Genomic DNA, 26,723 nt, shown 5'->3' with positions numbered 1-26,723 from the left:
GGCAGGGTGGCAGACATCCATGCCAGGAGGGGCCAGGGGAGCTCACCCCCCATGTCTAAAGCGAAGAAGTCTTGCTCTCCAAGGAACGTGAGCAGGTCTCTGGCCCACCTTCCTCTTCTGAGTCCATATTCAAATCTTGACCTTCAGAGGCAATCTCAAAATGCCATTTTAAGAAAAGTCACTATTCAGGTGGTCACTGTGGGCCTCTGTGAGAATTCTTTTTCTCCTGTGCCTCTGTCTCATGATCTCAGCAAGCCACCACTGACCCTTGCTAACTAATGTTCCACATCTACTGTGAACTGTAAAACCCACCTCTGCTTCCCAGGAGGAGGCAGGGTCTCCCTGGAGAAACCAGCTAGCATCTGTGCAGGTCCGTGGTGTCCAGGCCTTGCAGCGAGCCTGGATCTGGCTACCTGGGGAAGCCACCTGCGGGCTGTGTCTATGGTGGAGAATGAATGCAAATAGGCTCATTAGAACAAAGGAGATTCAAGGTTAATTTCCGTTTTTAGAAATCCACTGTACTTCACTGAAGATAACGCTACCTGACGCGAAGACTTATTTTCCTTAGAGGAGGGACTAATGCTGCTGTGTCCAAGGCATTTCTATTGTGCCTGAGGCCGGGAGGCTGTGATAAGATGAGACCACAGGTCACCACTGCAGGAATACCAGGCGCGCTCCCTGCTGGCTCCCTGGGGCAGATCTCTGGAAGCTCGGGTGGCCCCACCTCCAGGCACCTCACAAGGCTGCTGCCTTAGGTCTCAGCCCTAAAGAGACCCTCCTCAGAATCTGTATCCACTTCAGTCCACAAGCCTGACTCCGTGGCCTCCCACCTCAGCCCCAAAGGGAAGACCACCCCAAGCCAGGGAGCACCCGGCTCTACGAAGCCACTGAGGAATGACCCAAGTCTCCAGCCCAGGAGCACAGCCGCAGAATCTGCCTGTCTGCAGCTTTCAAATTCCTCAGAAGTCTATTTGAGGCCACTTTCTCAAGAATTCAGAAACTATGGGAACCAGGACTGTGGTCAGCAGGACCCAGCACTGCTTCCGAAGGTGTGTGGAGAGCACCACCTGAGTGGCAGAAGGCGCTGACCCCTGCCCACAGCAGGAAGACCAGCTCTGCCCTCCGGCAGCTTTTCACCCAGAGTTCTTTAATCTGCTGACACAAGTTAGCACAGTGGAATATTTATCAGAAGAAGAAAGAAACGTGGCTGTAAGACCCACGGGGCAGACTCCTCTCACCTCCCCACTCGCTCACGACTCCCTCGGCACTTCCTCCAGTGCACAGGCCCGTGTTGAGCATGGTCAGGACGCTCGTCAGACCCTTGCTGTACCCATTCAGGAGTCGTCACCAAAGCTCAGGGCTTCTGCTGCCAGGAGCTCGTGCTCTTACCTGCGAGGCATCCCTACTTGGTTTGCAAAGGAGGAAAATAATGGGCTGGTAAACTGAATATTCCATTTTTATCTAACATCCTTCCTACATGTTCATTTCATGCAGGTCTTGAACCTAACTTTCTGGCGAATTAAAGCTCTGGCGATAGCTATAATTCAGAGGAATCTGTGCACCAGCTTATCTGGCTTTTTGCCCAGCTATCAGAGTATATAATTTGAGGGTGTATAATTTGAGACAAAAATGTATTCTCTGTTGGAAGAATATTTCTCACTATACAATTTAAAGATAAGTGCATGTACACTCCAGAGCTGACCAGTCTTCTCAGCAAAAGCAGCTGAGATGAGCTAGGTTTTCAACACAGCTGTGACCAACTTCCCTGAGGGAGCCCAACCCTGGGTTGGACACATGTCTGTGGTGCCAAGAACAGATCCAGTCCCCAAGAGTCCACCTTTCCTCACTTCCCCTGGAGACTTTTGTCTTAGACCCGCAGATGGCAGACAGGAAGGGCAGGTCTCCCATGAGTCAGGGGCAGAGGCCAGCAGAGGCCTTCAGTACCCACTCCAGGATCTGAGACCTTCAGGTGATGGGTCTGGGCTGGTGGTGCCCCTCAGCTGTGCAGGTATAGATCTTTATCGGAAGGTATAACCAACCTAACCCACAAGTTTCACAGAGATAAGGTGATAAGCTCGTGATAAAGAACACCAGATAAATCGGTGAGCAAACTACCAGGCGTGAGAATCAGCACAGCAACACAAGCCAACCTACACCCCCAGAGACAGGGATGCCAGAATTCTATGTGCAGAATACAAAACAATTGCATGTGAAATGTTTTCAAGAGAAGCAAAGATCAAGACACAATAAGGAATGGAGCAGATTTGAAAAAAAAATCATGGAATTTCTTGAGATTAAAATTATAATTGTTAGAATGACAAACTTCTTAGGGAGTTGAAATAGCAGATTAGATGTAGATGAAGAGAGATTTGGCAAATGAAAAAATACAGCCAAAGAAATTATCTCAAGAAGTATGGAGAACAAAGAGAAAGTAATATGAAGGGAAAAGTAAGAGGTAAAAAATTTAGAATAAGAAAGTTCAACATAGTCCTTACCAACATTTTAGAAGTCCAAAATGAAAAATATAAGAAGGAAGGCAAAATAAGAAAGATGTCCCAGAAATGAAGAAAGACATGCACCAACAAAAGCACAACCCACAAGCTAGGCGGATTTTTAAAAGGCTCACATCTAGATAAATCATGATGTAAATCCTAAAATCAAAGGTGAAATCTAAAATAGGTACAAAGAAAAGACAGATGATATACACGGGAAAATCATTTAGACTGGCAGCAAACCTCTCCAAAATTAATAGATATTATAAGAAATCAAGAAAAAGTTTTCAAAGAGTTGATTAAAAAGCAACTTTCCATCAGAAATCCATTCCTCAAAAATGAGACAAAAATAAGTATGTATTTTTAGATAAGCAAAAACAGATTTACTACTAGCTGACCTTCCTAAGAAGAAATTCTAAAGGATCTAATGCCGAAGAGTCTCAGAAGAATCATCTGAGGAAATCAAATATTTAACAATATAGAATAACAATAATGATATTTTTTAAGAGTACCTAGTGAACAATCCAAGCATCTGTTGGGAGGAGCGGAGAAAAACAGCTGTTGCTATCATATTGTCATAACGTCCTGGTATTGTTCAGTGGAGGTGGTGCACCTGAAACCAGGCATAATGGCACATGTCCGCAATTCCAGTGACTCTAGAAGCTGAGGCAGGAAGATCACAAGTTCAAAGTCAGCCTCAGCAAGATAGTGAAGCCCTGTTTCAAAGTAAGAAATAGAAAGGCCGGGGAAGTGGCTCAGTGGTAAACCACCCCTGGGTTCAACCCCCACTAACAAATAAGAGAGAGAGAGTCAGAGTTAAACCCAATGGCATTTAACCACTAAGCCATATCCCTAGCCCTTTCTCTTTATTTTTTCTTTTTTTTTTTTTTTTTTTTTGAGACAGCGTCTCCCTAAGTTGCTGAGGCTAGCTTTGAACTTGCAATCCTCCTGCCTTGGCTTCCCAAGCCACTGGGATTATAGGCACGCATCATTACCCCTACTGACTTAAGGCTGTTTTCAAAAGTTGTTTCTTTGAAGAACAAACAAAATGGACAAATGATGCTGAACAAGTAGATATTTTCAATGATGAGGTGAAAACACTTCTATAACTCACGGTAAGGAGCGGGGCACTAGGGAAGAATAGAGTTACTTTATATCAGGTAGAGAGGTGCGAAGGAAGGGGAAGGGGTATGGGGGAAGGAATGATAGTACAGTGAGTCAGACATTTTTACCTCGTGCATGTACGACTGCATGACCAATGTGATACTGCAACACGTACAATCAGAAAAACAAGAAATTATACTCCATTTATGTATGATTTATCAAAATGCATAAATGCATTCTGTCATGCATAACTAATTAGAACAAATAAAAATTTTCTAAAAAGGATAACTACTAATATAAGATATTGAAAAGGCATGTAAATGTTTAGCAATCTTGTTCCAAAGACAATTTGCAAACTGTGATGCAAATATGAATTCTAAAATATGTAGGAATGACCTGTCAACCCAACCAGAATGAAAATACCAAGTACGGATAGTCATGCAATTAAGGGCATTAAATCAGTAGTTAAACATCTTTTCGCAAAAGGAAGACCAGGGTTTTATATTGTAATAGCAAATCCTGCAAATTATCCTTAAGGAAGATTCGTTCTAGTATTGTAAGACTTTCAAGGTGTCAGAACGGAGGGGCCACCTCCCAATTCATTCCAGGAAGCCAGTGTGATTTCACACCAGCGCTGGTGAGTGCAGCGAAGAAAGACTCATGGAGGAAGGAGCCCGGCCAACAGCAGGGAGCCAGCACCCACCGCACAGGGGAGGGCGACCGTCACCAAGAGCCCGAGCCCACCAGGAACACCAGAGATTTCATGTCGCGACGCGCTCAAAGGCCACACCATACAGTGACCAATTAAAAGAGAAAAATAGAAAAAGGGCAAGCAGGGGACAATCCAACACTGAATTATGGTCACCAACGCCGTGACCGCTGCAGGCTAGAATGGCGGGCGCCTGGGAAGCTGAGGGCGGTTCTGAAGACCTGTCCCGCAGCAGGCTGCTGCCCAGCGTGACCACCCTCAGCCACAAGGCCAGCACCGAGGACGCCTGTGGTCAGCGCCAACGCTGCACTCAGACATCAGGCAGGGCCAGTAACAATGGGCATTGCAGATTTCAACGCAAAAACACAGGAACGGAGAGAAGAAATGACACTCCCTGAACTCAGCACTTCAGTGGCTCTTGCGAGAAGGCCTTCCGATGTCCTCAGGTGGGGAAATGCTCGACAGCTCGGGCGGGGAAATGATCACAGAGATGACGCTGCAGTCCTAACAAGCGCCTGTGCACCAGGAACGTCTAGGATCGGTTTCCCTGGAATGTTTATGTTAAGGAAACTGGTTTCCAACTGGATTTGTTAAAGCTTTTCAAGGTGAAATGAGCTAGATTTGGATATCACAGATGAATAAATATTTCAACACCGGCAGAGGAGAACACAAAACTCTGGTCGCCACACCACCCCCTGAAGGTAAGGCACCTCACCTGTAGATCTTTCCTGAGTCGCAGCAATGTTATTCCTTCCATCCACAGTTCAGTGATTTCCAAAATTTAACACCTAACAAATATGGATTATCCTTGTATAGGAAAAAAGTGAAATACATTGCAATGGAAAGCGAATCACTGGTGCATATGCACACCATACAAGCCTACCCTGATTACCCGCTGGGTGCACAGATTAAAACAGACCTTCATTCTTCCAGGGCCACAGACACGAGAGGTCACGCCATTTGTTCACAGAATGAATGTCAAGTAAACTCCTTTGAGGCTGTCTTTAAACCTTCCTAAAAAATGCTAACCAAGAGGTTTTTGGTCTTTACAAGTAAACTTGGGTATTATCTTCCACTACTGTCTTGTCCCCCAAGGGGACACAGGGGACATGTGTGGCTCAGTAGCACTTGGAGTGTGACTGGTCTGAACTGAGGTGTGTTGTAAGTGTGAAATACACACTACATTCCATGGGAAATGCCAAGGGAGGAACCATTATCAGACAGATTAATGATTTTATATTGATTACATGTTAAAATAATAATGCTCTATATATTTTGGACAAATAAAATGAATTATTAGACTTAAGCTATTGCTAGACTTTCAAAAATATGAATGCCAAACATTTTAAATCTCATACCTACTATGTGTTCTATTTCCACTGGCAAATGCTGCTTCAGAATGGGGGCTGGGATCTGGAAACTTCCAGAAGGAAGGAAGACAGGGCGTGAGCAAGTCTGGATGCTGAAGCCTGCAGCCATGAGTCCTCAGGAGCACCTCAGCACTGATGAGAGGCTCCGTTCCCTGTCTGCGAGCTGGGGCTCTCACCTTCTGACAGACTGTCATTTGTGCACCATCACCATAAGTTCAAGGAAAATAGCCATTCACAGGAGTTGGTTCTTTAAAATGACACGAAATACCTTGCAAAACACAAATGGCTCTTAATTTTCATTTTCTAGGCATTCCTTCCTTCGGTTGTAGCTGATATTTTGGATAACCAAAAACAGGGCCTGGGGCACAACCAATTTTCACGTCCATGGGCACTTGCAGTGCAGCCTTGCGATAGAGGAGGTGCAGAGGCCAGAGAGGGCTGGCTTGCCAGGTTAGGAGCAGGACAGTGCCCACCTGCACCCCCACCTTGCCCAGACAGCACTCTGGGAATGCTTGGGACATTGTGGGTATCACAGACACTTGGGCACAGGAACCATTCATATCAGTGGCTAACACCGCAATACCCTGCATCTAAGTCCTGCAGTGACCCACACAAGGTCATGCAACTCATTAGCTGAAATTTCTAACATGCAAGTATTTTTTCCTTCTTCTTCCAGATGGTACAGTTCACTTTGGGGATGTGTTCCCTGCAGTTTTCTCTGCAATCGAAGGCAAGGGTGGCTCTCCCAGAGGGCTAAAGGGCAGAGCCCAAGACAGCTCAGTGGAGCTACTCACCACAGGAACCTGCAGGAATCTGCAGGAAGCAGGGTTACCACCTGCATGGACCCCAGGGTACACCTGCCCCCCAGGCCAGCAGGGTGGTGTTTCCATGGAGGAAGTGCAAGCCGACTGCCTCTGAGGTTCTTCCAGGTGGGGGATGATGGGACCGGACCTGAACTAGACGTGGCCCCTGCGGATGCCATTGTGTAGATGAAGTCACACAGGATGAGGACAAACCCTGCATCCAAAGGCTGGCATCACCCACAGGGAGGTGGCCCTGTGACCACAGAGTCAGAGCTCAGAGTGACGCGTCCACAGGCCCAAAACTGCCTGGGAGTGCAAGGACCCCAGAAGCCAGGAGAGCCAGGGTGGACCCCTGCAGAAGCCAAGAAAGCCGGGGTAGGCCCCTGCAGAAGCCAGGAGAGCCGGAGTGGGCCCCTGGCAGCTCCGAGGGCCCCGGTTTCACCTGTCCTGCTCCAGGGCCGAGAGGTCTGCCACTAGACCACACACAGGGTTAGTGGCATTTAGTTAAGACAGGCCTAGGAAGCTCTGCCAGAACACCAAAAGTGACACGAGATGTCTGAAGTCAGGGGTACTGAACTCAGAGAAGCTCTTTCTGTTTCCTGAAACTACGTGATAACAGTAAATCAAGTTCAAAAACAGAAGCTGTGAAGGGGCTGTAAAACTCAGGCCTGCGGAGCGCAGGCTGCCCTCCGTGTACTCTGCTATGTGGCAGATGTGAGGCTCAGGCGGCAGGTGACTGTCTCTTCTCAATACCACGAAGACAAGGAAGCATTTTCATGTATTTGTGGTATTTTTCTGATTATAAAAGTAATACATGCTCATGAAAAATGGAAAATAAAAGATATTATAAAGCTGAAGTCAAAGCGCCCCCGATCAGGCTTCCAGACAGACCTCCCCTGCCCTGCTGCTGTGGGTCTTGCACGTTCTGTGTGTGCATGTCTGTGTGTGTGTGCATTCCCTGTGGGATCATGCACGTGTGCACACACTCTGCACAGTGCCCTCAAAGTTCAGATCCTGCTGCTCACAGTCTAAAACCTACTTTTTAAAACTGACCACTCAAACACAACAAGAGGATTTTCTTTGCATTTAAATAACCTACATGTGATCGATCTTAAGAGCTGGGGACGCAGTTCTGTGGTACAGCACTGGCCTAGCATGCCTGAGGCCCTGGATCCCACCCAGCCCTGCATTACTCAGACGCAACAACAAAAGGACCAAAACCTAAATGTGGTTTTCCTAGTGTCTGAAGAGCATCGATTTTCATCCCATGTATCAGTAAACCTCTCAGCGGATTATCTAGCCACAGACAGGGGAGGGTCTATTTTTCCTTCTGGCATTATAAACAGCAACGATGCACTGTATCATCATGTGTAGTGAGATTGCAGGAACTCTTTTAAAGGCCTGCAAGCCCCACCGCAGGACCCTGGCACACGACTCCTGAACGGGCTCTCGAGCACCACGGGCAGCCCCCGGGCAGCTCCCGGAAGCACCTGCTCCTTCAACAGGGAGAGGCAGTTGGTGCTTCAAACCTGCGTTCCTGGAATTACTTGTGAGCAAACTGCGTGTTTCATAATGACCACTTATAACCATTCTGGATCACCTGTTGATCTCCATCTTTTTATTATGGCATTAGAACAAATCATCCTAGAGAAGGATTCTTTTTTTTTTTTAATTTATTTTTATTGTAAACAAATGGGGTACAACTTGTTTCTCTGTTTGTACATGGAGTAACAGCATATCATTTGTGTAATCATACATTTACATAGGGTAATGATGTTTGATTCATTCTGTTATTTTTTCCTTCCCCCCAACCCTTCCACCCCTCTTTTCCCTCTATACAGTCCCTCCTTCCTCCAGTCTTGCCCCCCTCCCACCCCCCATTATGTGTCATCATCCGCTTATCAGTGAGATCATTCGCCTAGAGAAGGATTCTGTTAAGACTGCTCACATTGACCTGGGTTGATTTGCACTTCAGCACCAGGCTGCATAAGCTGCTATAACTTTAGAATAATCAATTAAACGCCTCCCGCATGTGTACATGTATAGGTGTGTCTGCATACACACAATGACTTCTCCCAACCATTTCCTCACATCCCAAACAGTGATGGGAAGAGACTGCCTCGTGGCCACAGAGTGACCAGAGCAGCGCTGATTTCCTCTCACGTGGACTTTCCCACCAGGGAGCCCAGCAGGCGTCCTCACCTGACAGTGTCATCTCCCCACAATGCCCAGAGTCCTCTTGACAGGTGAAGGTCGTGACCCATCCGCCCCAGATGGCTGTTCACCAGTATCCTGTGCATTTTCCATGCTACGTAACAGAGAGCGGCCTCCGTTACAAGGTCTAAGTAATCGTTAATGTGTAGGAAACAACTGTCCTTTGTACATCTGGATTTTATGAACCCACTTGGCTGAATTTCAATTAGTTTTGACAGTATGGATGTTTCACATATAAAAGCATGTCATCCTCAGGTGGTATTTCTTTCTTTTCTTTTTCTTTTTTCTTTCTTTTTCTTTTCTTTTTTTTTTTTTTTTTTTTTTTGTGTTGCGGGTTGGGGGTACCAAGGATTGAACCCAGGGAGCTTAACTACTGAGCCACATCACCAGTTGGTTTTATATTTTATTTTGAGACAGGGTCTCACTAAGTTGCTGAGGCTGGCCTTAAACTTGGATCCTCCTGCCTCAGCCACTTGAGCTGCTGGAGTGCAGGCCTGGGTCACAGCACCTGGATAGGTGGTATCTCTTATTCCTGTTTCAACTCTTGCTGCACCAGCCAGAACGTGCAGAAAGCAGTTAAAGTCGTGATGCGCAGTGACGCGGATGAGCCCTCTGATGCCAAGCGTTGTCATCACATGAGGCTTTTAGGTGGCTGTTCTGTCGGGGTCCACCTCGCCTCTCGTTTTCTGGCTTTTGTAAATGGCTGCTGGACTTGCATTCCATCAAATGACACACTGTCCATAGCCTAATTGACACAAGCCTGTCTTTTCTTATTAAACCAGGTCATGATGTCACTGCAAACACCTATCTCACCACACAGTCTCTGGGACAAGCCGTCATTGCTGTGCTGTGACATCTTCAATGCTTTTAGAATCTGACTTAGATTTGTCCATGTAATTTGCTGCCAATTTTTTTCCATTTTTGAAAAATTATTGATAAAATGGGTGGCGACCTTCCTAACGTACATTAGAGTCTCACCACTTCCTGAAGCACAGCCTCAGTCATGAGATGCTCCTTGGAGTACCGGCAATTTCACTAGCAACACCTGGGAGTCACGGGGGCCAGGACTGGACCGTGGGCAGGGACAAGGTTGAGGTAGCTGGGCAGGGGGGCAGGTTAGAAGAGGCAGGATTCATGCAGCTGCCCAGCTTGGCTCATCCGAATAGCTCCTACGTCCCAGGAAGCAGGTCCTCCAGTTGTGGAAAGCCACCTGCAGCAAACAGACGACGCAAGTCAACACGTGACCTGTTTTTGTGTCCACAGGCAGGGGAACCATTCTGCACAGTCTCACTTTCTCTTCTCTGCTTTGCGAGCTGCAGAAGCGTCTCTATCCTTTGCTTCTTCGCACTTTGGGTCTCTTCCTCTGGTTTTCCAGCGTCTCTACTTGAAAGCTGACATGCTGTGCATTCAGGTGACATCCTCCTCTCGGGCTTCATTTTTGCCTGAGTCCTTCTTGGAGGCAACTTATTAATTTCTAAAACATGCAGTTCAAGGTGGGCGATTTTGTGACGTTCGTTTTTATGACCCTGATTTCTGCTGCCTTGGATTTTGGTAGTGGATTTTCAGGGCTGCTGATGCTCCCTAACGGCCCTCAGGGGCTTCGGGGCAGCGCACCTGGTGAGCCGTAGGATCCCCGGGACTCCTGTGACCTCCTGAGGTGTGTTTCATTGTGGTAGGATCGCATCTTTTAGCTTTTTCTTTTTTCACTCTTCTTTCAAATTTTATCATGAAGACTTTCAACACTAACGTGACAGAGGATTGTGGCCAGGAGCCAGAGAAAAGAGGAAGGACTGAGGTTCCAACATCCCTCCGAGGGCACGGGCACGGGCACACCCTCAGGGCCTGACTCCCCGCCAGCAGGCCCGCCTCCTGCAGGCTGCCACCTCCCTGCAGCGCACAGCTCCTAGACAAGGCCTTCAGCGTAATGGCCTCTGGGGCACTCAGACCCATACCACAAGGGTGTGGCCAGTCTTTTCATTGCTCTTGGGTAGGTGCACAGGAGTGAGACGCTGGCTGAGGGAGGTCTATGAGGAACTGCAAGCTGACCTCCAAACACCTGGGCACTGCACTCCCTCCAGCACCTTACGGAAATGTCAGCCGCTCTGTGTCCCAAACACAGTGTGGCCCTGCGGCTTCTTTTAATTACAGCCATTCCAATGGGGCGTGGGGCCTGGCAGAATGGATTTGATTTGCATTTCCTAGTGATACGGGATGCTGAGCACATTTTCATGTGCTTGTCTGTGATCCATACTTCTTAGCTGGTGATGCGTCTGGCCTATTTTATTTATTTTCGCTGTGCTGTTTGTTTTTTTATTGACTTGTAAGGGTTCTCTATATAATCTGAATGCTGGTTCTTTACCAGATTTATGTTTTACAAATCTTTCCTCCAAGTATGCACTTTTTTATTTTGTTAAAGTTGCTTTGAAAGAAGGACAGTTTTTAATTTTGCTGAAGTTCAATTTATTGATGTGACTTCTGTCATGGTTCATGTCTTTGGTGCCCCATGTAGGAAATTTTGCCCAAACCAAAGTCACAACATTTTTCTTCTATGTCTTCTTCCAAAAGTTTTAGAGTCTTGGTTTTCTAATTAAGTCTATATTTTATTTTGAGTTTTTACATGGCACGAGATATGGATCAAGGTGTGTTTATTTTGAAGATGAATGCCCAATGGTCCCAAAACCATTTGTTGAAAAGAAAACCTTCTATTGACTGAATTTTCTTTGCACCTTTTTCAAAAATTGATTGAGCATCCAGATGGTGTGCCTTCTGATGATCTGCACCAGCGTTCTCTCGGGCTTTATCCTGTGTTCTTCATTCCAGTTCCACAAGAGCCTCAGTCCCCATCCTTTATCAAGAGGGGACATCAGCTACACCTGAGTCCTCACGAGCGCTTTTCTTCCTCAAAACTGTCATCACTGTCCTCCGTCCTGTGCTTTCCATACCGATTGTTGAAGTAACTTATCAATTTCCCTGAAACTGGATTATTTTTTAGGGTTCCCTTGAACACACAGATCAATTGGAGCTAACTGGCATCTTAACATTATTGAGTCATCCAGCCATGAATAGAGAATCTCTCTCTGTGCATTAACATCTTCTTCGATTTCTCTCATCAATGGTTTGCAGTTTTCAGGATAACACATTTTGTTAGGCTGACCTATAAATATTGCAACTTATGCAATTTAAATCAAACTGTTGTTTGATTTTGATTTCTAATTGTTCATCACTCGTACTACAGAGATACACCTGAATTTTGTACCTTGCATTCTGCAACCTGCAAAACTTACCCAATAGTACTAGTGCTGGTAACTCTGGGCAGACTTTTGGAGATGGTTTAAATAGTCAATCATTTCATCTGCAGATAGACAGTCTTGTTCATTCCTTTCTAACTGTATACCTGCCCTCTCCTCCCGCCCTCCCTCTCCCCCCTTTCTCTCTCTCTCTCTCTCTCTCTCTCTCTCTCTCTCTCTCTGCTTGTTGCAAGGCCTAGGGCTTCTGAACGACCCAGCATGAAGTGCTGAGCACACAAGTCTTTGTCTTGTGTCTACCTCAGGGGGAACATTCCCCTCCACTGGTGAATTCAGCATTCACTGCTGCTCTCTGTGAGCTAAAGAGGTTTCTGTTAATGCCTAGTTGGCTCACAGGTGTTTGTTTGCTAGTCTGAATGGATGTTGAGTTTGATAAATAGATACTTTCTTTTTATTCTTTTTAGCTTTGTTCTTTTGATAAACAAGATCAGTTGGCTTTCTAATATTGAATCAGCATTACATTCCAGAAAAAGAAAATCCCCAGGGTCCAGAAGTACCATCATTTTCCTACATTGCTGGGTCGGCTTGTTAGTACTGTGCTGGTTGGTGAAGCACGCTGGAGCTGTGGCCCCCCATCGTATTCACATGGTTTTTATCTTAGGAGAGAACTGATCTCAGAAAAATGGCGGGGGGATCTTCTACCCTCTTCCCTTTCCTGGCCCAGTTTATTTAGTTGTGGGTATGATTCCTTCTTGAAATGCTGGTGGAACATCCCAGAGAGGCCGTCTGGCTGGGGTTTCCCTGATGGAAGGCTGGGCCCTCGAACCCAGCTTTGTGTAGATCTGGATCTACTCAGGCCTCATATATCCCATCAAGTTGTTGAACTCACCACCAGGCAGGTTAGATTCTTTCCTGTCACGTTCTCATCAAGCCCAGTCGTGAGCCTGCTTCCCTCCTGACGTCATCTGTGTGGTCTACTTTCCTGCTCTGCGTAGCCAGGCCTGTGTCAGTTGTACTGATCCTACTAAACACTCAGCTCCTGGGTTCATCGAGTCTCCTTATATTTTGTTTTTACTTTCTTTGATTTCTGCTGTTCATGTTTTAATTTCCTTGGCTTGCTCTGGTTTAAGCATGTCTCTTCACTAGTTTTCTAAGGTGAACCTTAGGTAACTAATTTCATACATCCTCTTTTAACATCACCATCTTAACACTATACATTTCCATTCGGCATTGCTTAAGCTATATCCCACCAGATACTTCATATTGGTTTTCATTTTCCTTCAATTTAAAACACTTTTTTAATTTCCCCTGTCTTTGAACCATTTGTGGCTTGAGAGTATTGGCTACTTCAGATATTTGAAGATTTCCTAGGAATTTTTTGTGCTATTGATTTTTAACTTAATCCTATGGTGGTCTGAAAGCAAATAGTGTATGCTTCCAATCGCGTGAGACCTGCTGGCCTGAGCACGGCCGCAGCCCTGGGAGCCGCAAGCACCCCGTCTGCAGCGGCCAAGCAGAGGGGCCCCGCCGGGCAGCCCTGCAGTCGCCGCACGCAGGTGAGCCGGAGCTCCTCCAAGCCACCTGTGCATCTGCTGCCAGTGCTGCTGGGCCGGCCTCTGCTTCCTGCATGTGGCAGCTCTGGACCAGCCGCTCAGGCAGGCGCTGTGCTGTGCGGAGTCCCTCCCCACCTGCAGGCACCTCTCCTGGTGGATTCTAACTCCCTGTGGCCTCAGGGACCCTCTGCTCTCTTCAGGTGAGCTTGCGTGGGACGTCCTGTCCTCCCTTTTACCTTATCTGCTCTGTGAAAGTGAGTTTCTTGTTGATATGACATCTGGGACAGAACACCTGAAAACGTGAGCCTCAAACAGGGAGTGTGGACCTTAAATTTAAATCTAGCATTTTACAGTTTTACAGTGTTTGGTCTTTTGCTCTTGTTTCCTACCTGCTTTGGGGCTGATCTGAGTACTTGTCATGATTCCATGTTTAGCTCCACACTTTGTTTCACCAATCATAATTGCTTTACAATTCCAACTGCCTGCTCTATGCTCCATTCTAATTAATATTAATATTAATTAATAGCATGCCTTATTGTGATATATATTGTGCATAAAGATGTCTCCATAAATATATATGCATATATGATTTATAAATACATGCAAACATGTAATGCATGTCATTTATCTATCAAAATTGACCACTGAATCTCACTATATCACATCATCCATGGTGTGAGTCACACAATTCTATACTTCTAATCTGTTCCTCCAATCCTTCGTGAAATTGTTGATGTGCATTTTCATTTTACATATACACACATACTATATCACTATTCTTTGTTCTTTATACACTTATTCTTAGAGAACTCACAAATAAGGAAAATAAATATTTGCCATCGTTATCACTCTATTGTCTTGAATAAAGGTAAATCTCTCTCTGCTATATTATTTCTTCCTATAATTTCTAGAACTGCTAGTCTCTAGGCAATAAATTCTCTTCAGTTTTAGTTTTTTGGGGAAAATAGTTCACCTTGGTTTTTTATGTCTTTATTTGTGCATTATAGCTATGCACAATATTGGGGCTCACTCTGACATCATCATACACGCATGGAATATAATTTGCTCCAGTTCAACCCCTAGGACTTCCTCCTCTCCGCCACTGACCTCCCATCTATTTATTGTACTTATAAAATAACACTTTTAGGACATAAAGGCAGAATTCACCATGGCGCATTCACACATGCATGCAGCATGATTTGGTCAATCTTATTCTGCAGTTCCTCCCTTTTCCCATCTCTCCTCCCCCCCTCAATCCCCTTCCTCCCCTCCACTCATCTCCCTTCCATTTTCATGATGCCCCATCCCCACTTTGTCCCCTTATTTTGCTCTCTCTTCCACAATGAGAGAAAACATTCAGTCCATGACTCTCTGAGTCTGGCTCACTTCACTTAGACAATGTTCTCCAATTCCATCCTTTCTCCAGCAAATGCCTTAACCTCCCTCTTCTTTGTAGCTGAGTAGAACTCCATTGTGTATGTACACCCCATTATCTTCATCCTTGGCTGATGGGCACCTGGGCTGGTCCTACAGCGTGGCTGCTATCGACAGTTTCTTTACCTGGGCTGAGTCCTGGGTGGAAAGCTTCTTATTTTAGTAGGTAAACACGTCACTTCGTTGTCTCCTGGCTTGTCCATGTTCTGACAATGAAACTCCTGTGGTTCTACCTTTGTTCCTATAAATTTAATTGTCCTTTCTCTTTGTCTGCCTTCAAGATTTGCTTTTGATCTTTGAATTGCAGGTTAGAATATGATTTGTTTAGTGTTGCTCTGTCTTTGCTTCTTTTCCATCGTGGGTTGACTGAGCCGCTCGGGTCTATAGTTTGACAACATGGATCATTTGCATCACTGTTAGTCTGCATCTCCTCACATCTTCGTTATGTCTGTATGTTTTTCTCCTGGTCCTCCTGGGACTTCAGTTATGTGTATGTTGGACCATTTGATCTTTGCTCAGAACTCTGAGGAAGCATGCTCCATTTTTCTAATATTGCAATTTGACCTTTGCATATTTCTATATCTCTGATAAAATTCTCCAGCTGTTTGTTCAAAATTTTCTCCATTCTCTTACACTAATAAATGCACTAATCAGAGTTAATTTAAAGTCCTGGTCTTATAATGCCAACATCGGTATCATACTAGGTTCTAGCTCTATTGAGTATTTTGTATCTTGACAGTGGTTTATCACTTCTTGTTTGATTGGTGTGTCTTGTAACTTTTTATCAAATGCTAGACATTGCAAACAGAACAAGAGAAAACATGGTCAGAGGATTCCCTCCAGAGAATGGGCACACTCTTTCTTCTGTCAGGCTGTTAGTAAATGAAGTTGTGTTAGTAAATCCAGGAGTCGTCCCAGATTTGGATTTTGTTACCATGGGTACATTCACTGCCCTGCAGGCTTTAGATTCCTTTAACAATGGCTCTTGCTTGTGGGGAGTCCAGGGGTGTCTGACAATCTCAGTATTCATGCCTCAGCCATAGGCGTCACTATCCCTACCCCGTGGACCATGAACCTACGCCCCTTCCTCACAGTCTGGTAGATGCTAGGCTGTGAGGGAGTGAGGTTCTGGCCCAGGTTCAGTCCTGGTGACCTAATTACCAGCCTGGAGTCCAGACTGGGGCATCTGGCTGCTTGTTTCTTTCAACAGAGCTCAGGGATTTGGAAGAGTTTACAGCTTCACCTGCCTCCCTTAGTGCAACTGGAGTTCACATATTGGGATTACAATTATTATAGTAGCCTCTTTCCCAATGAAATCACTTGGAGGTTTTCACTTATTTCTTTAATCAAATTAACAAATGTTTACGTATATTCTAACTAATTAGTAGAAACTGCTGATACTACAGGTGCCTTGAAATAGGACTTCATCATTTTTAATTCTCGTGTTAGATTTATTTCTTAGTTGAGCAAGTTAAAGAGAAAGAAATACAATTTTACAATGCAAAATTTTTCCAAATTTCTCATGTTTTGTAAAAGAATTCCAAACTAAGAGTGTTGTCATGATCTGAAAATTGAGAAACCATATGCTCAAATCAGTTTTTATAAAATCTTATAGGTAATTGCTTGAGAAAATATGAACAGTGTGGACAAATTCCAAATGGCAATATAAACGAAAGTAAATAAAATATAAATGTCACCAAAATGTAGAAACAGAATGAAACAAAGAAACAACCAGAGAACATAAAAACAGGATATAACAAGGGCCGAAAAATAAAAGGAGAGTAAGTCGAACAGCTAAGCTGTGTTTTTAAAAGGCAAAGACAGAAGTTATGTTTTACACCGTTAGCTGAGCGGGTGGTGGGGTGGCACACCAGGGTTAGACAACACGGGTTCGGAGGCGGAGACTTCAGAGTGGAGTCCCCGTCTCCTTTCTGCTCCTGCATTACACAGACATTCTGCGGGCATGAATTTCTTCATGGACAAACTTGCTTCGTCCTGACTGGCTGAACTTCTCCACGGGGCTGATCCCACCCAGTTCTGTAGGATGAGCTAAGCCACACGGCCATCAACCCCACGTCCGAGTGCCTCCAGGCCGCGGCGAGCAGGCCCCAGGTGCCTGGGCACCTTCAGCACTTCTGCTGCTGCTCCGTTTTCCAGAAGGAGGCACGCGGGGGGACCTGGAGACATTCTCCTCCTGCCGTCACCTCGCTTTCCCAACCACAGCTTTCTAGGCTCCTGAACATTTCTGTGCAGTCTTCCCTCACTAACGTCATAATCCGTCCTTCTCTGTGACTATTCTAGTTTCCAGAAGTTTCCTTGCATTCTTTCCCCATTGCTTCAAATCATCTTTTCAGATTGGCAGCTCCCTTTGAATTACTGACTTTTACTGATCAGTTCTTTTACTGCTTTTCAATGGTCTTTCATTTATTCATTTGCTTTTGCCTGTTAAGTCAAATAAAAGCTGATTTATCCAAACTGTTTCCTCAGTCCTGTGTAAAATCTGCCTTTCCTCTGCCTCTTGGAGTAAATGCACCTGTGCCAGGCTGAACCCTCTCAGTTGCCCTCCTCAGCGGCCGCCTTTGCTCCCTGCCTCTCTCTGCACCCACCTTTGAACCAGGTGAGGCTGTGACCTTGAGCTGATGTGCAGGGTCCTGAAGGAAACTTTTCCAGGAGTCCCCAGTTTCCAGCGAGACCCTCTGCCTCCCGAGCAGAGTGGCATGGATGGGCTCGTCCCCGCTCCACACTCTTCACTAAGTAGCTTTATTTCTGAAGAGCTCAGGGGCTCTGAAGTTCTTGTTTCCAGGAGCAGAATGCAGAGCCCCTGGCGAGCACCACTGCCACCCTGGCCACCCTGGCCTCTGCTGCGCCTGAGTCACCTCTGTCCTCCCAGCACAGGGCAGGGGAAGACTGAAGGAGAAGCTGGTGGGAGCAGAGCTCTCCAGGAGAAGGCGCTGCACAGACCTGCTTCCTCCCTCCTGCCTGGCTGTCCTGGGCTACTGCCAAGGCGGGCATTATTTCTGACTCAGCACGTTCAGTCGTGAATACAGTGAGCCATTCGATTGCCGCTGGAGACCTTCGTTTCTAACAGAGCTATGACTGTGCTTTTGTGTGTTTGGATTCACCCGTCAGAGACAGGTGGAACTTCTCCACACTCTCCCGGGAGGGCGGTGTCCTCCGCAGAAAGGTGAAGCTAAACTCCCCTGACAGTCCAAGAAGAGCTGGAGAGCAGGTCTCCACGCGGGGGTCCAAGCCCGAGCGGCCACAGCCCACTGCTGTGTCTGCCTGGTCACTCCTTTCTCACGCCTTTGTGTCTTTGACCATTTCACTCCCTTGTCTTGGAATTCCCCACTCAACCACGGAGCCACATCCCCAGCCCTTTTTATATTTTATTTAGAGACAGGTTCTCGCTGAGCTGCTTGGGGCCTCACTAGGTTGCTAAGGCTGGCTTTGAACACAAGATTCTCCTGCCTCAGCCTCCCAAGTTGCTGGGATTACGACAAGTGCCTCCGCACCCCGGCTGGAATCCCTCCTCCCCTTCCTGCCTCAGGCAGCTTCACCCCAGGAGGCCTTTCTCAGGGTGCCCCTTCCCCAAACACCTTCAGGGATGTGCAGGCACCAAGGTGCTGTTATCTACCAAGAGCTCAAGGCGGAGCTGCTACGGACTGATGTTGGGGACCCCCAGATCCACATAGTGAACTCTAGCCCCAAGGAGATGGCATTAGGAGGAGGGCGTAAGAGAGGAGGTCTAGCAGCATGGCCCTCGTGATGGGACTCATGTCTTTATCAAAGGAGCCCCAGAGACCCCCGTCCCTTCGGCCAAGTGAGGACACAGTGAGAAGATGGCCATGGGTAGGCCAAGCAAGACAGCCCTCATCCGGCCTCAACCACATGGAGCCTGTTGGTGGACTTCCTGCCTCCAGAACCACGAGAAATAACTTGTTGAAGCAGCCCGGGCCGTTTTGTCCTCCATACCATGGCAGCATGAGCTGAGCCAGATAGGAGTCTGGACAGCCCAGCTCCTGGCACCGTGACCACAGAGAAGATGCCAAAAGACAGCGTGCCAGGGGAACACAAAGAAGATGGCCGCCAGCCCCAGCTCAGCTCTTCCCAGTGGCCGGGCCGTCCTACTGGAGCGTGAGGGCAGATGAGCATCACTGTCGTCATGGATAAGCCCAGTGCACGCACAAAATGAAGTCTGTGGTAACAGTCATCAGATCTCAGACGCTTTCCAAGTTCACTCAAGCTGGGCGCACACTGTCTGGTACCCACGCCAGGCAGCTCCTTACTCAACAACACCAGGGGCGCGGCGTTAATCTGGCCCCCAGGATCGCTCCACCTCTCTGCCCAGGGCCAGCTCCAGCTGAGGCCAACCACGTTACTCAAACACAAGTGCTTGCACACCGCTGGAGCACGTGGCCGAAACTGCGTCGGCCCCTGGAACGTGTGTGAAGCCCTAACAGATCAACAATCACACAGGAACTACCGTCTGCCAAGGAAAGAAAGCAGCTTACCCAGAGGCCGTTTAAAACAAAGCTTTGACTCGCTTCTCCAGTTCTTTGGGAATTCTAATTATGCTTCTTAATTTAAAGGGGATCAATAAAATACATGTGATTCTTACGCCACTCATTTCAGATATAAAGATGAATAACAAAGCAGGCATGGTAGCCCACACCCATCATCCCAGGGGCTCAGGAGGCTGAGGCAGGAGGATCGCCAGTTCAAAGCCAGCCTCAGGAACTTAGCAAGAAATAAAAAATAAAAAGGGTTGGGGATGTGGCTCAGGGTTCAATCCCCAGTACCAAGAAAAAAGTGTACACCAAGATTGACCAATGTAATGTATCAATTATAAAATACATTTATATCTTATTTACATTTACATAAATATATATTTATAAGTATAATATTTATACACTAATTTGTTATATAAATTAAAGAAATTTATCAATTTATGATAGGATATTAAAATTTAATAGAATTTTAATGATAAAATGTCTGAAAATTTATATTTAAATATTTTTTAAAATGTTTTTTTAGATGTTGATAGACCTTTATTTTATTCATTTATTTATATGTGGTGCTGAAAATTGAACCCAGTGCCTCACACATGCTAGGCAAGTATTCTACCATGGAGCAAGCTGCAATTTCTATTTATGGTTAAATTGAAATGATGTATTTTGATTTTTAACTGGCTTGGAGTATACCCTAGCTTCCACCTTTATGTGCTTCCTGCACAAGCTCTTTGTCAAACAGTTAACAGCACACAAACAAACCCTTAAATATCTCTGTGGATGAAGGGACATTTAACACAGCTTTTCAAAGGCAAATAACTTGTAAGAATTCAGAAATTTATCAAAAAATGTGAATTGTAACGAAGTGATTCTGAAATACCCAATTCAAAGCAAACATTTTTGATCATTATTAAATGCACTCTGGGACAGGTACTTTATTACCCGAAGGATAAGGAAAGCTGTAAGTGTGGTATTCAGTTGTTCGTAAGTTCAAGGAAGAACAAAACCCAGGAAAGTGCAAAGACACAGGTCCGACAAATGGCAGGCTAGATTGGAATGAGAGGTCATTCCAATGCTGATCATGTGGGTAAGAAATATTTTTATCCCTTAAAGTAGATTAATTAAAAAGCCAAAAACTAAAATTAATGAACACTCTTTGACTTAAGTATTAAATATCTGCTATGTAATAGTGAGCATCAAAGTCCACATGACAGAAAATCAGTGGGAAGCTGCTGTAGGCTGCTCCTGACAGATGGATGGCCAGCACACGCCTGGACCCAGCCCCAGGGAGAGGCGGAGGTGCGTGGGAAAGCATCTATGTGACCTTCGGCGAGGGGCAGAGGGAAGAGAAGTCCACTCAGGATGGAGTGGGCCTGTGGGAGCAGGGAACTCAACTCACCTGTTCCATTTTTTAAACTAAGCTGGCTGATTGTTTTGGTGACATTTCTTGCCAATGCATTAGGAAATTAAAATATTATTCCTCATGTGCCAGAAAAGTGATTGACAGCACACCCTCCTATCACACAGGTCATTGAGTCATCCTTCGTCACCATTAAATTAAACAGGAAACATGATCATCTTAGTGTGAAAGACTCCAAAGTGCAAGCACGTATGACGTGCAGTCAGGCTTGGATTAATCAGCAAAGCTCAATCGCAAGGAGTGGGGTGAGTTTCAGCCAGGAATCCTCAAGTCCTGCGAGAAGCACAGAGTTGCACTGTTCTTCCTGACTCACTGCTAAACAAGATTCATCGCAAATTAGAATGAATTTGTAGGCAAACAGAGCAGAAAATAAATATATCTCCCACACCAGCACTGCATTATCCACAGGAACATCTCCTTATTACTAAATTTCAGAGACACATATTGAGATAAGCTTGGTAGGTAGGAAATTACAGGAAGATAATGTAATTCTGAAGTCATAAAATATTCCACAATGGAAGGGGCTGCAAGGCAATCTTGGCATTGGCAGCATTTGCTTTTATAATATGATCATATGTTAAGGTGATTTTAAAAATCAATTTAAAAATTCATAAGAAGATTTTATTCTCCTGTTATGATACAGGTTTATTATACAATCTTTCATCCAGGAATTGTTTCATGGGTGTCTGTTCCAGGACGAATGTTCTTTCGGGTCACTAGACTCCAAAGATAGAACGAAATCCATCTTCCAAACGGGGCATTCATAGCCCAGCGCCCCATCACCCCAACGTGAAGGCGAAACTCATGGAGAACACAGCCAGACCCCAGCACACGGCAAGCACCCTCGCCGCCCTCAGCCCAAGAACAACACTGTCCGATGAGTGGGCGGATTGATTAGTGCCCCTATTAAGAGCTATCAGCAGACAACGTGGTCCAATTTTAAAAACAGAGCACTACAAATACAGTTCTGTGCAAGTCCATCTCTTCATGTTAAAAACAGACTCTATATTCTAAAAAGAATAAACAGACTGAGATACCCGCAACTCAATCCATTTTAAAAAGCATACTCTCACCATGAAATGAAGTATGAGGGAACTAAGAGACACGTGTCACCAAAGTGACAAGTATAGTTTCCACACTAACTCATGACTGAAACAAACAAACAAAAATCACATTGCCACCAGTATTCGGGCACCGACCTGGCATCGGTGGAGGCCCTAGGACCAGGGCAGGGCGAGGCCTGGAGGCAGCAGCGGGCCTGGACAGAGTCAGAGCCACTTGCTCCAGCACAGGAGGCTTCTCGAGCTGGTGGAGCAGTCCTGAGTCCCCAGGGCGTATCCACATGGAGTCCAGAGCAAAGGAATCATTCACAAAGATCTGCCAGAAACAAGGCAAACACAACGTTTAAGATGAGGCATGTGAGAAGAGCTACACACTCATGCGGCCTCACGTTGGTCAACTTGGGCATTCTGATTGGATGCTTTACAAGTCACCATTCTAAAAATTAAAGAAGAGGGCTCAAGTGCCAGCCAGCTTAGCTGAAGTTTCCTGGCTAGTTGTCGCATACTGACCTGTCCGTTCAGCCCAGAGCTAGTTTGCAGGTGGAAAAATCACCACAGTGAGATTATTAATTGGTGGTGTAGAATACTTCAACGTATCACTTTGTCAGTATTCAAGTAAGCAAAATGTAGGGAGTGAATTTTGAATTTTAAAGCTAAAACAAGCCATCAGAGAAATGAAAACTCAGAGCAGTAATAATAAGAAAAACTTGCTCTTACAATTTAAACTTGCATTTTCTAATGCCTAATGCTACATTTCATTCAATGGTTATAGATTCTAAAAATGAAAAAAATTTAAATAAAGATTCTTATTCAGATAATTAAAAAAATTACATTTTTTCCCAAGGGATCCAAGTATATCAAGCTACAGTAAAATAACCCCCCCCCCCCATCTATTCTGGAATGATTTCTCTCTATTCCTCCATGGTCAATCTATTGCAGTTGTAAAATATGTGGCACTTCCATTGATACAGCAATACATGACAACTGAGCAACTAGAAGCCACTTATCCAATCGGATCACTGCGTTTTTACCTTGTAATTAGGTATCCTTTTGTCTATCCAACTTTTCCCAACAGGAGGTGGCAGGGCAGAAGGGCAGACATGTGGGAAAATGGGCACCAACTCCACTGTGGAAGAGGGGGACAGTCCTATCGGTGGAGAATGGCCACCAAGCAGCCACTGCAATGAGAGCAAAGACAAGGGACCACTCATCAGCCCAAATCCGCCGACTCCACTTTGTATCAAAAGTTGCTAGAACAACTGCTTTGAAAAAGAAATTTTTAAATGTACATAATGTGAGTATGAGAAAAATTCCCTCTTTCCTCAACCCAGAAAAACTATAGATGTTTACACATCAAATAGAAACGTATACAAGTTTTCCTATCTGGATCATCACAGGGCATTACCAACACTGCATCCTTCAGTACTGAAAAGGAACTTTCTCAGTGGAAAACCAGGAGGAGACAGTAAGAAACGTGTGCCTGCCCGGAGATGAGGACGCACCACAGTGAAAGGCAGAGACACCGGCTGTCCTGCGGGGTCCTTGAATCAGTCTCACAGGCAAGCACAGAGCTATGTTGTGACATTCCTTTCCCTATAACATGTCATGTTGATTATATCTACCTCTTAAAACACTAGGCAAATATTTTCAAAATGAAAAAGCTAAGGAGCTAAGAATCAAAGTTTCCCAAGATTCATCAATACAAATAGATCTCACAGCAAAGAAAAGATCAGCATCATCTAACGGAAGATCCCAATGAGAGAAGAAAACAGCACACCACTGGAAGGGGCAGACAGGAGACTGTCTCCCTGAGCAAAACAGCGCGTCCTCATCAGGGATCCAGATAGCAATGATGGAGAATGGTTCAAGATCTATTGTTGTACAATCATGAGGCAATTCTATTTTCCTGATATTTGAATATATCCTTCTGGTTCTAAATATGGCTATTTAACAGGATATGGATAGCACAAAATATTTAAAAGACAAACACTAAGTTTTGCTGGATTTTTCTTTTTTAATTTATACAAGAAAAAAATGCAGTTTTCTATATGGCAAAAATGTGGTTCCTTGGCATTATGTACCTCTAGTGGTGGTGCTCTGATACAACAGCCCTCGAAACATGGCAAAAGCTACCGCGCTGATCCGATGAAAGCCAGCATGAACTGCATCACACATCAAATGCACACCCAGCACCACATATGTGATGTGTCAGTTATCATAAAGACCATGGGAGGAGTTCAGCCACTCCTTGTAGGAAAGCTCACAAGATACTACTGAAATCAAATTAATTAGAAGGTGCATTCTAACAATGCTCATTTGAATATGCTAATGAGGTCGATTTTGGAATAAAATACATGTTATCCCCTGATTTAAATGCATCTGCATAGTTAGATAGCAAAGAACAGACCTTGCCAAAACCCGCCTGCCTTGGTCTGTCGTGCCATTAATCAAAGGCACAGTCACTTTTTCTTTTTGATTCCAGGCTTTAAACGCCAAACTCCTCTGAAGTGAAATAGGGCATTAGCGAATTCGGAGGGCCTGAGCCTAGGGCAGGAGGGAAAAGCTCCGGCGGCGTTTCTCCACGCTCAGGCGGGTTTCCACGGGACCAGATCTCTTAAGCCCTGCCCTGAGTCTATTTGGGAGGGGAAACCAGATCAGAATCAAGAGCAGCTATTGATTCTCGGCTTGCTTTCAAGTCTGGCAGAGACTGTAAAAGTACTAACTTCGAGGCGATGTCAGCCACGCTACGCGGCTGCCGCGCGGGGCTCCAGCGGCGGCTTTCAGCGCCGCGCGCTGGACAGCGACCCGGGCCCGGGCCGAAGTTGTGGCCGGCCGCCCGACGTGCCCGGGGTGTGGAGCTCCAAGCCGCTCGGCTCAGCGACCGGAAAGGAAGAAGGAAAGCTGCCGAGAGGCAGAACCGGGACGTCGACGCTTGAACTTTCTTGCTAATGCATGGCGGCTAGGCTGCGCCCTGATGGTCTGGGCAGGCGGAGACCCCCGGGAGGAAGGAGCGCGACCCCCAGGGCCCCGGCCGCCCCGCGCCGGCCGGGCCGCGCCCGGGGGCAGGAGGGAGCCGGCGACGCCGAGCCCGAGCCGGTGGGGGCCTTACCTGTCCGCTGAGCAGGGGGTAGTGGTGCACGGCGGCGTGGTCTGGCGCAGAGGGCAGTGGAAGCAGAGGCAGCAGGGGCTCGCCCGGGGCTTGCCAGCCGGGCAGCCCCGGGAGCAACGGGGCCGCCGCGGGCTGGGCCGAGGCGAGCAGCAAGGGCGGGGGCGCGACCCCCGGGCCGAGCCGGAGCAGCCCGGCCGCGCCGGGGACCATCCAAACCCAGGGCGGCGGCGGCAGGTCTGCATTCATCGGCCAGAGGAAAGGCTGCCGCCGCCGGGGCTGCTGGTGCTGCTGCAGCTGCCGCCGCCGCCGCTGGAGCCTGGCGCCCGCCAGCATCCTACATCCCCGCGCGGGCGGCGGCGGGGGCGGCGGGCGCCCGAGGTGCGGGCCGGCGGCGGCGCGGGCTCCGGAGCGAACTCACTTGGTTCCGCGGCGCGGCCGCTCGCTCCGCCCCTGCCCCGCGCACGGAGCCCCTCCCCCTGCCCGCCTCCCCTGCGAGCCCCGCCGCCTGCGCGCCGCCGCCCCCGGGCCCGGCCGGCCCCAATCTCCGCCCCCCGCACCCTTGGACCCAGAGGCCGCGGGGAAGAGACGCGGACCCGGAGGAGGGGACCGACGGAGGCGGGCGTGGGTGCCCAGTGCCCAAGGCGCGGAGCGGCGAGGGCCGTAGGCACCGGGAGGCGAGGGCGCGCCTGGCCGGGTCCCGCTGATCCTGCCCACCCCCCAGCCCCTTGGCTCTCGCGGACGGTGCGCACCACCGAGAGGCGCGCACCACCGGGCGCCAGGCTCCCGGCGCTGCACGCAATGGCGAACCCAGGCTGAGGTGGTGGCGCTGGAGCCGGGCACGTTCCACCGTCCGGGCGGAGCTGGGGACACCGGCGCTCTTTACCAGGTTTCATTCCAGTCCAGGGTGCAGGGCCGCAGGAGATACTGGACTGCTGGTCCCGATGCCCGGTGAGCACCTGGACACTATTGGGCACAGAAAGATTTCTCTCTGGGACAAATCCGCCGAACATTTTCCCAAACCCCTATCAGGTTCTTGTACTTCGGAGATTGAGCTGTTGGCACCAGGTCCAAAATCTTGCATCCAGATATCTGTTGCCCTCAGCGCCCTTTGCCTTGGTGGCCCCTACTCCATGCTCCCACCCCCGCTGTGGCGCAACTTGTGAAGCAGGTGACCTCAGGGCCTTTGCATAAGACCCTCCCCACGTCAGAAGGGTTCACTCTCCGTGAACTCCTCCTGGATTCCCCCAGTCACAGGACTGTGCTCCTTCCATATTCGCCACACGCGGCCTCGGCCTCAGCTACCTGGACTGCCTGGAATCAAGGACAGACCCTTCCTCCAAGTATCTCCGTTCCACCCAGAGCTCACACAGCCGGCGCCTGCAGAAGGGAGTCTGGGTCAGCGCTGGTCACACGCAGTCACCGCCAGGAGGCGCTCATTCCAGCCATTGAGCTGTCCTCGCTCCCGCTGCAGATCGTTGTCCCTGGGATGGCCAGTCTCCTCTTGGTCCTCCAGCAGAAGGCGGCGGCGTGGACAACTCTTGCTGAGAACGAGGCGGAGACGTCCATGTGCAAATGAACCCCTGAAATCCCTGTACCAGAGAAGTCCCCGGGCTGCCCAGCAGCACTTCCTGAGGGCACCTGAAGGGCCCTCCAGGGCATCGGGAAGGAGGCGGCCTCCGGAGGCGGCCTTAGGATCTGTGC

General features: G+C 47.4%; 1 protein-coding gene across 2 annotated transcripts in view; it reads right to left on the bottom strand.

Moving 5' to 3' along the window:
* The window catches only part of TCERG1L (transcription elongation regulator 1 like), a 190,542-nt gene extending 165,095 nt beyond the window's left edge, over nucleotides 1-25,447 (bottom strand). For both annotated transcript variants that reach the window (XM_079137440.1, XM_079137439.1), the window contains exons 1-3: nucleotides 25,023-25,447; nucleotides 22,945-23,091; nucleotides 22,052-22,229 (exon numbers count right to left, since the gene is read on the bottom strand). In XM_079137440.1, the coding sequence (XP_078993566.1) occupies nucleotides 22,052-22,229; nucleotides 22,945-23,091; nucleotides 25,023-25,355 (658 nt within the window). In that variant the 5' untranslated portion in view covers nucleotides 25,356-25,447. The remainder of the gene's footprint in view (nucleotides 1-22,051; nucleotides 22,230-22,944; nucleotides 23,092-25,022) is intronic.
* Nucleotides 25,448-26,723: the final 1,276 nt, after the last annotated feature.

This window comes from Sciurus vulgaris, assembly GCF_902686455.1.
Source record: "Sciurus vulgaris genome assembly, chromosome: 4".
Lineage (NCBI taxonomy): Eukaryota > Metazoa > Chordata > Mammalia > Rodentia > Sciuridae > Sciurus > Sciurus vulgaris.
Note: the sequence above shows the minus strand (reverse complement) of the source record. Positions and strands in the feature narration are given on the sequence as shown.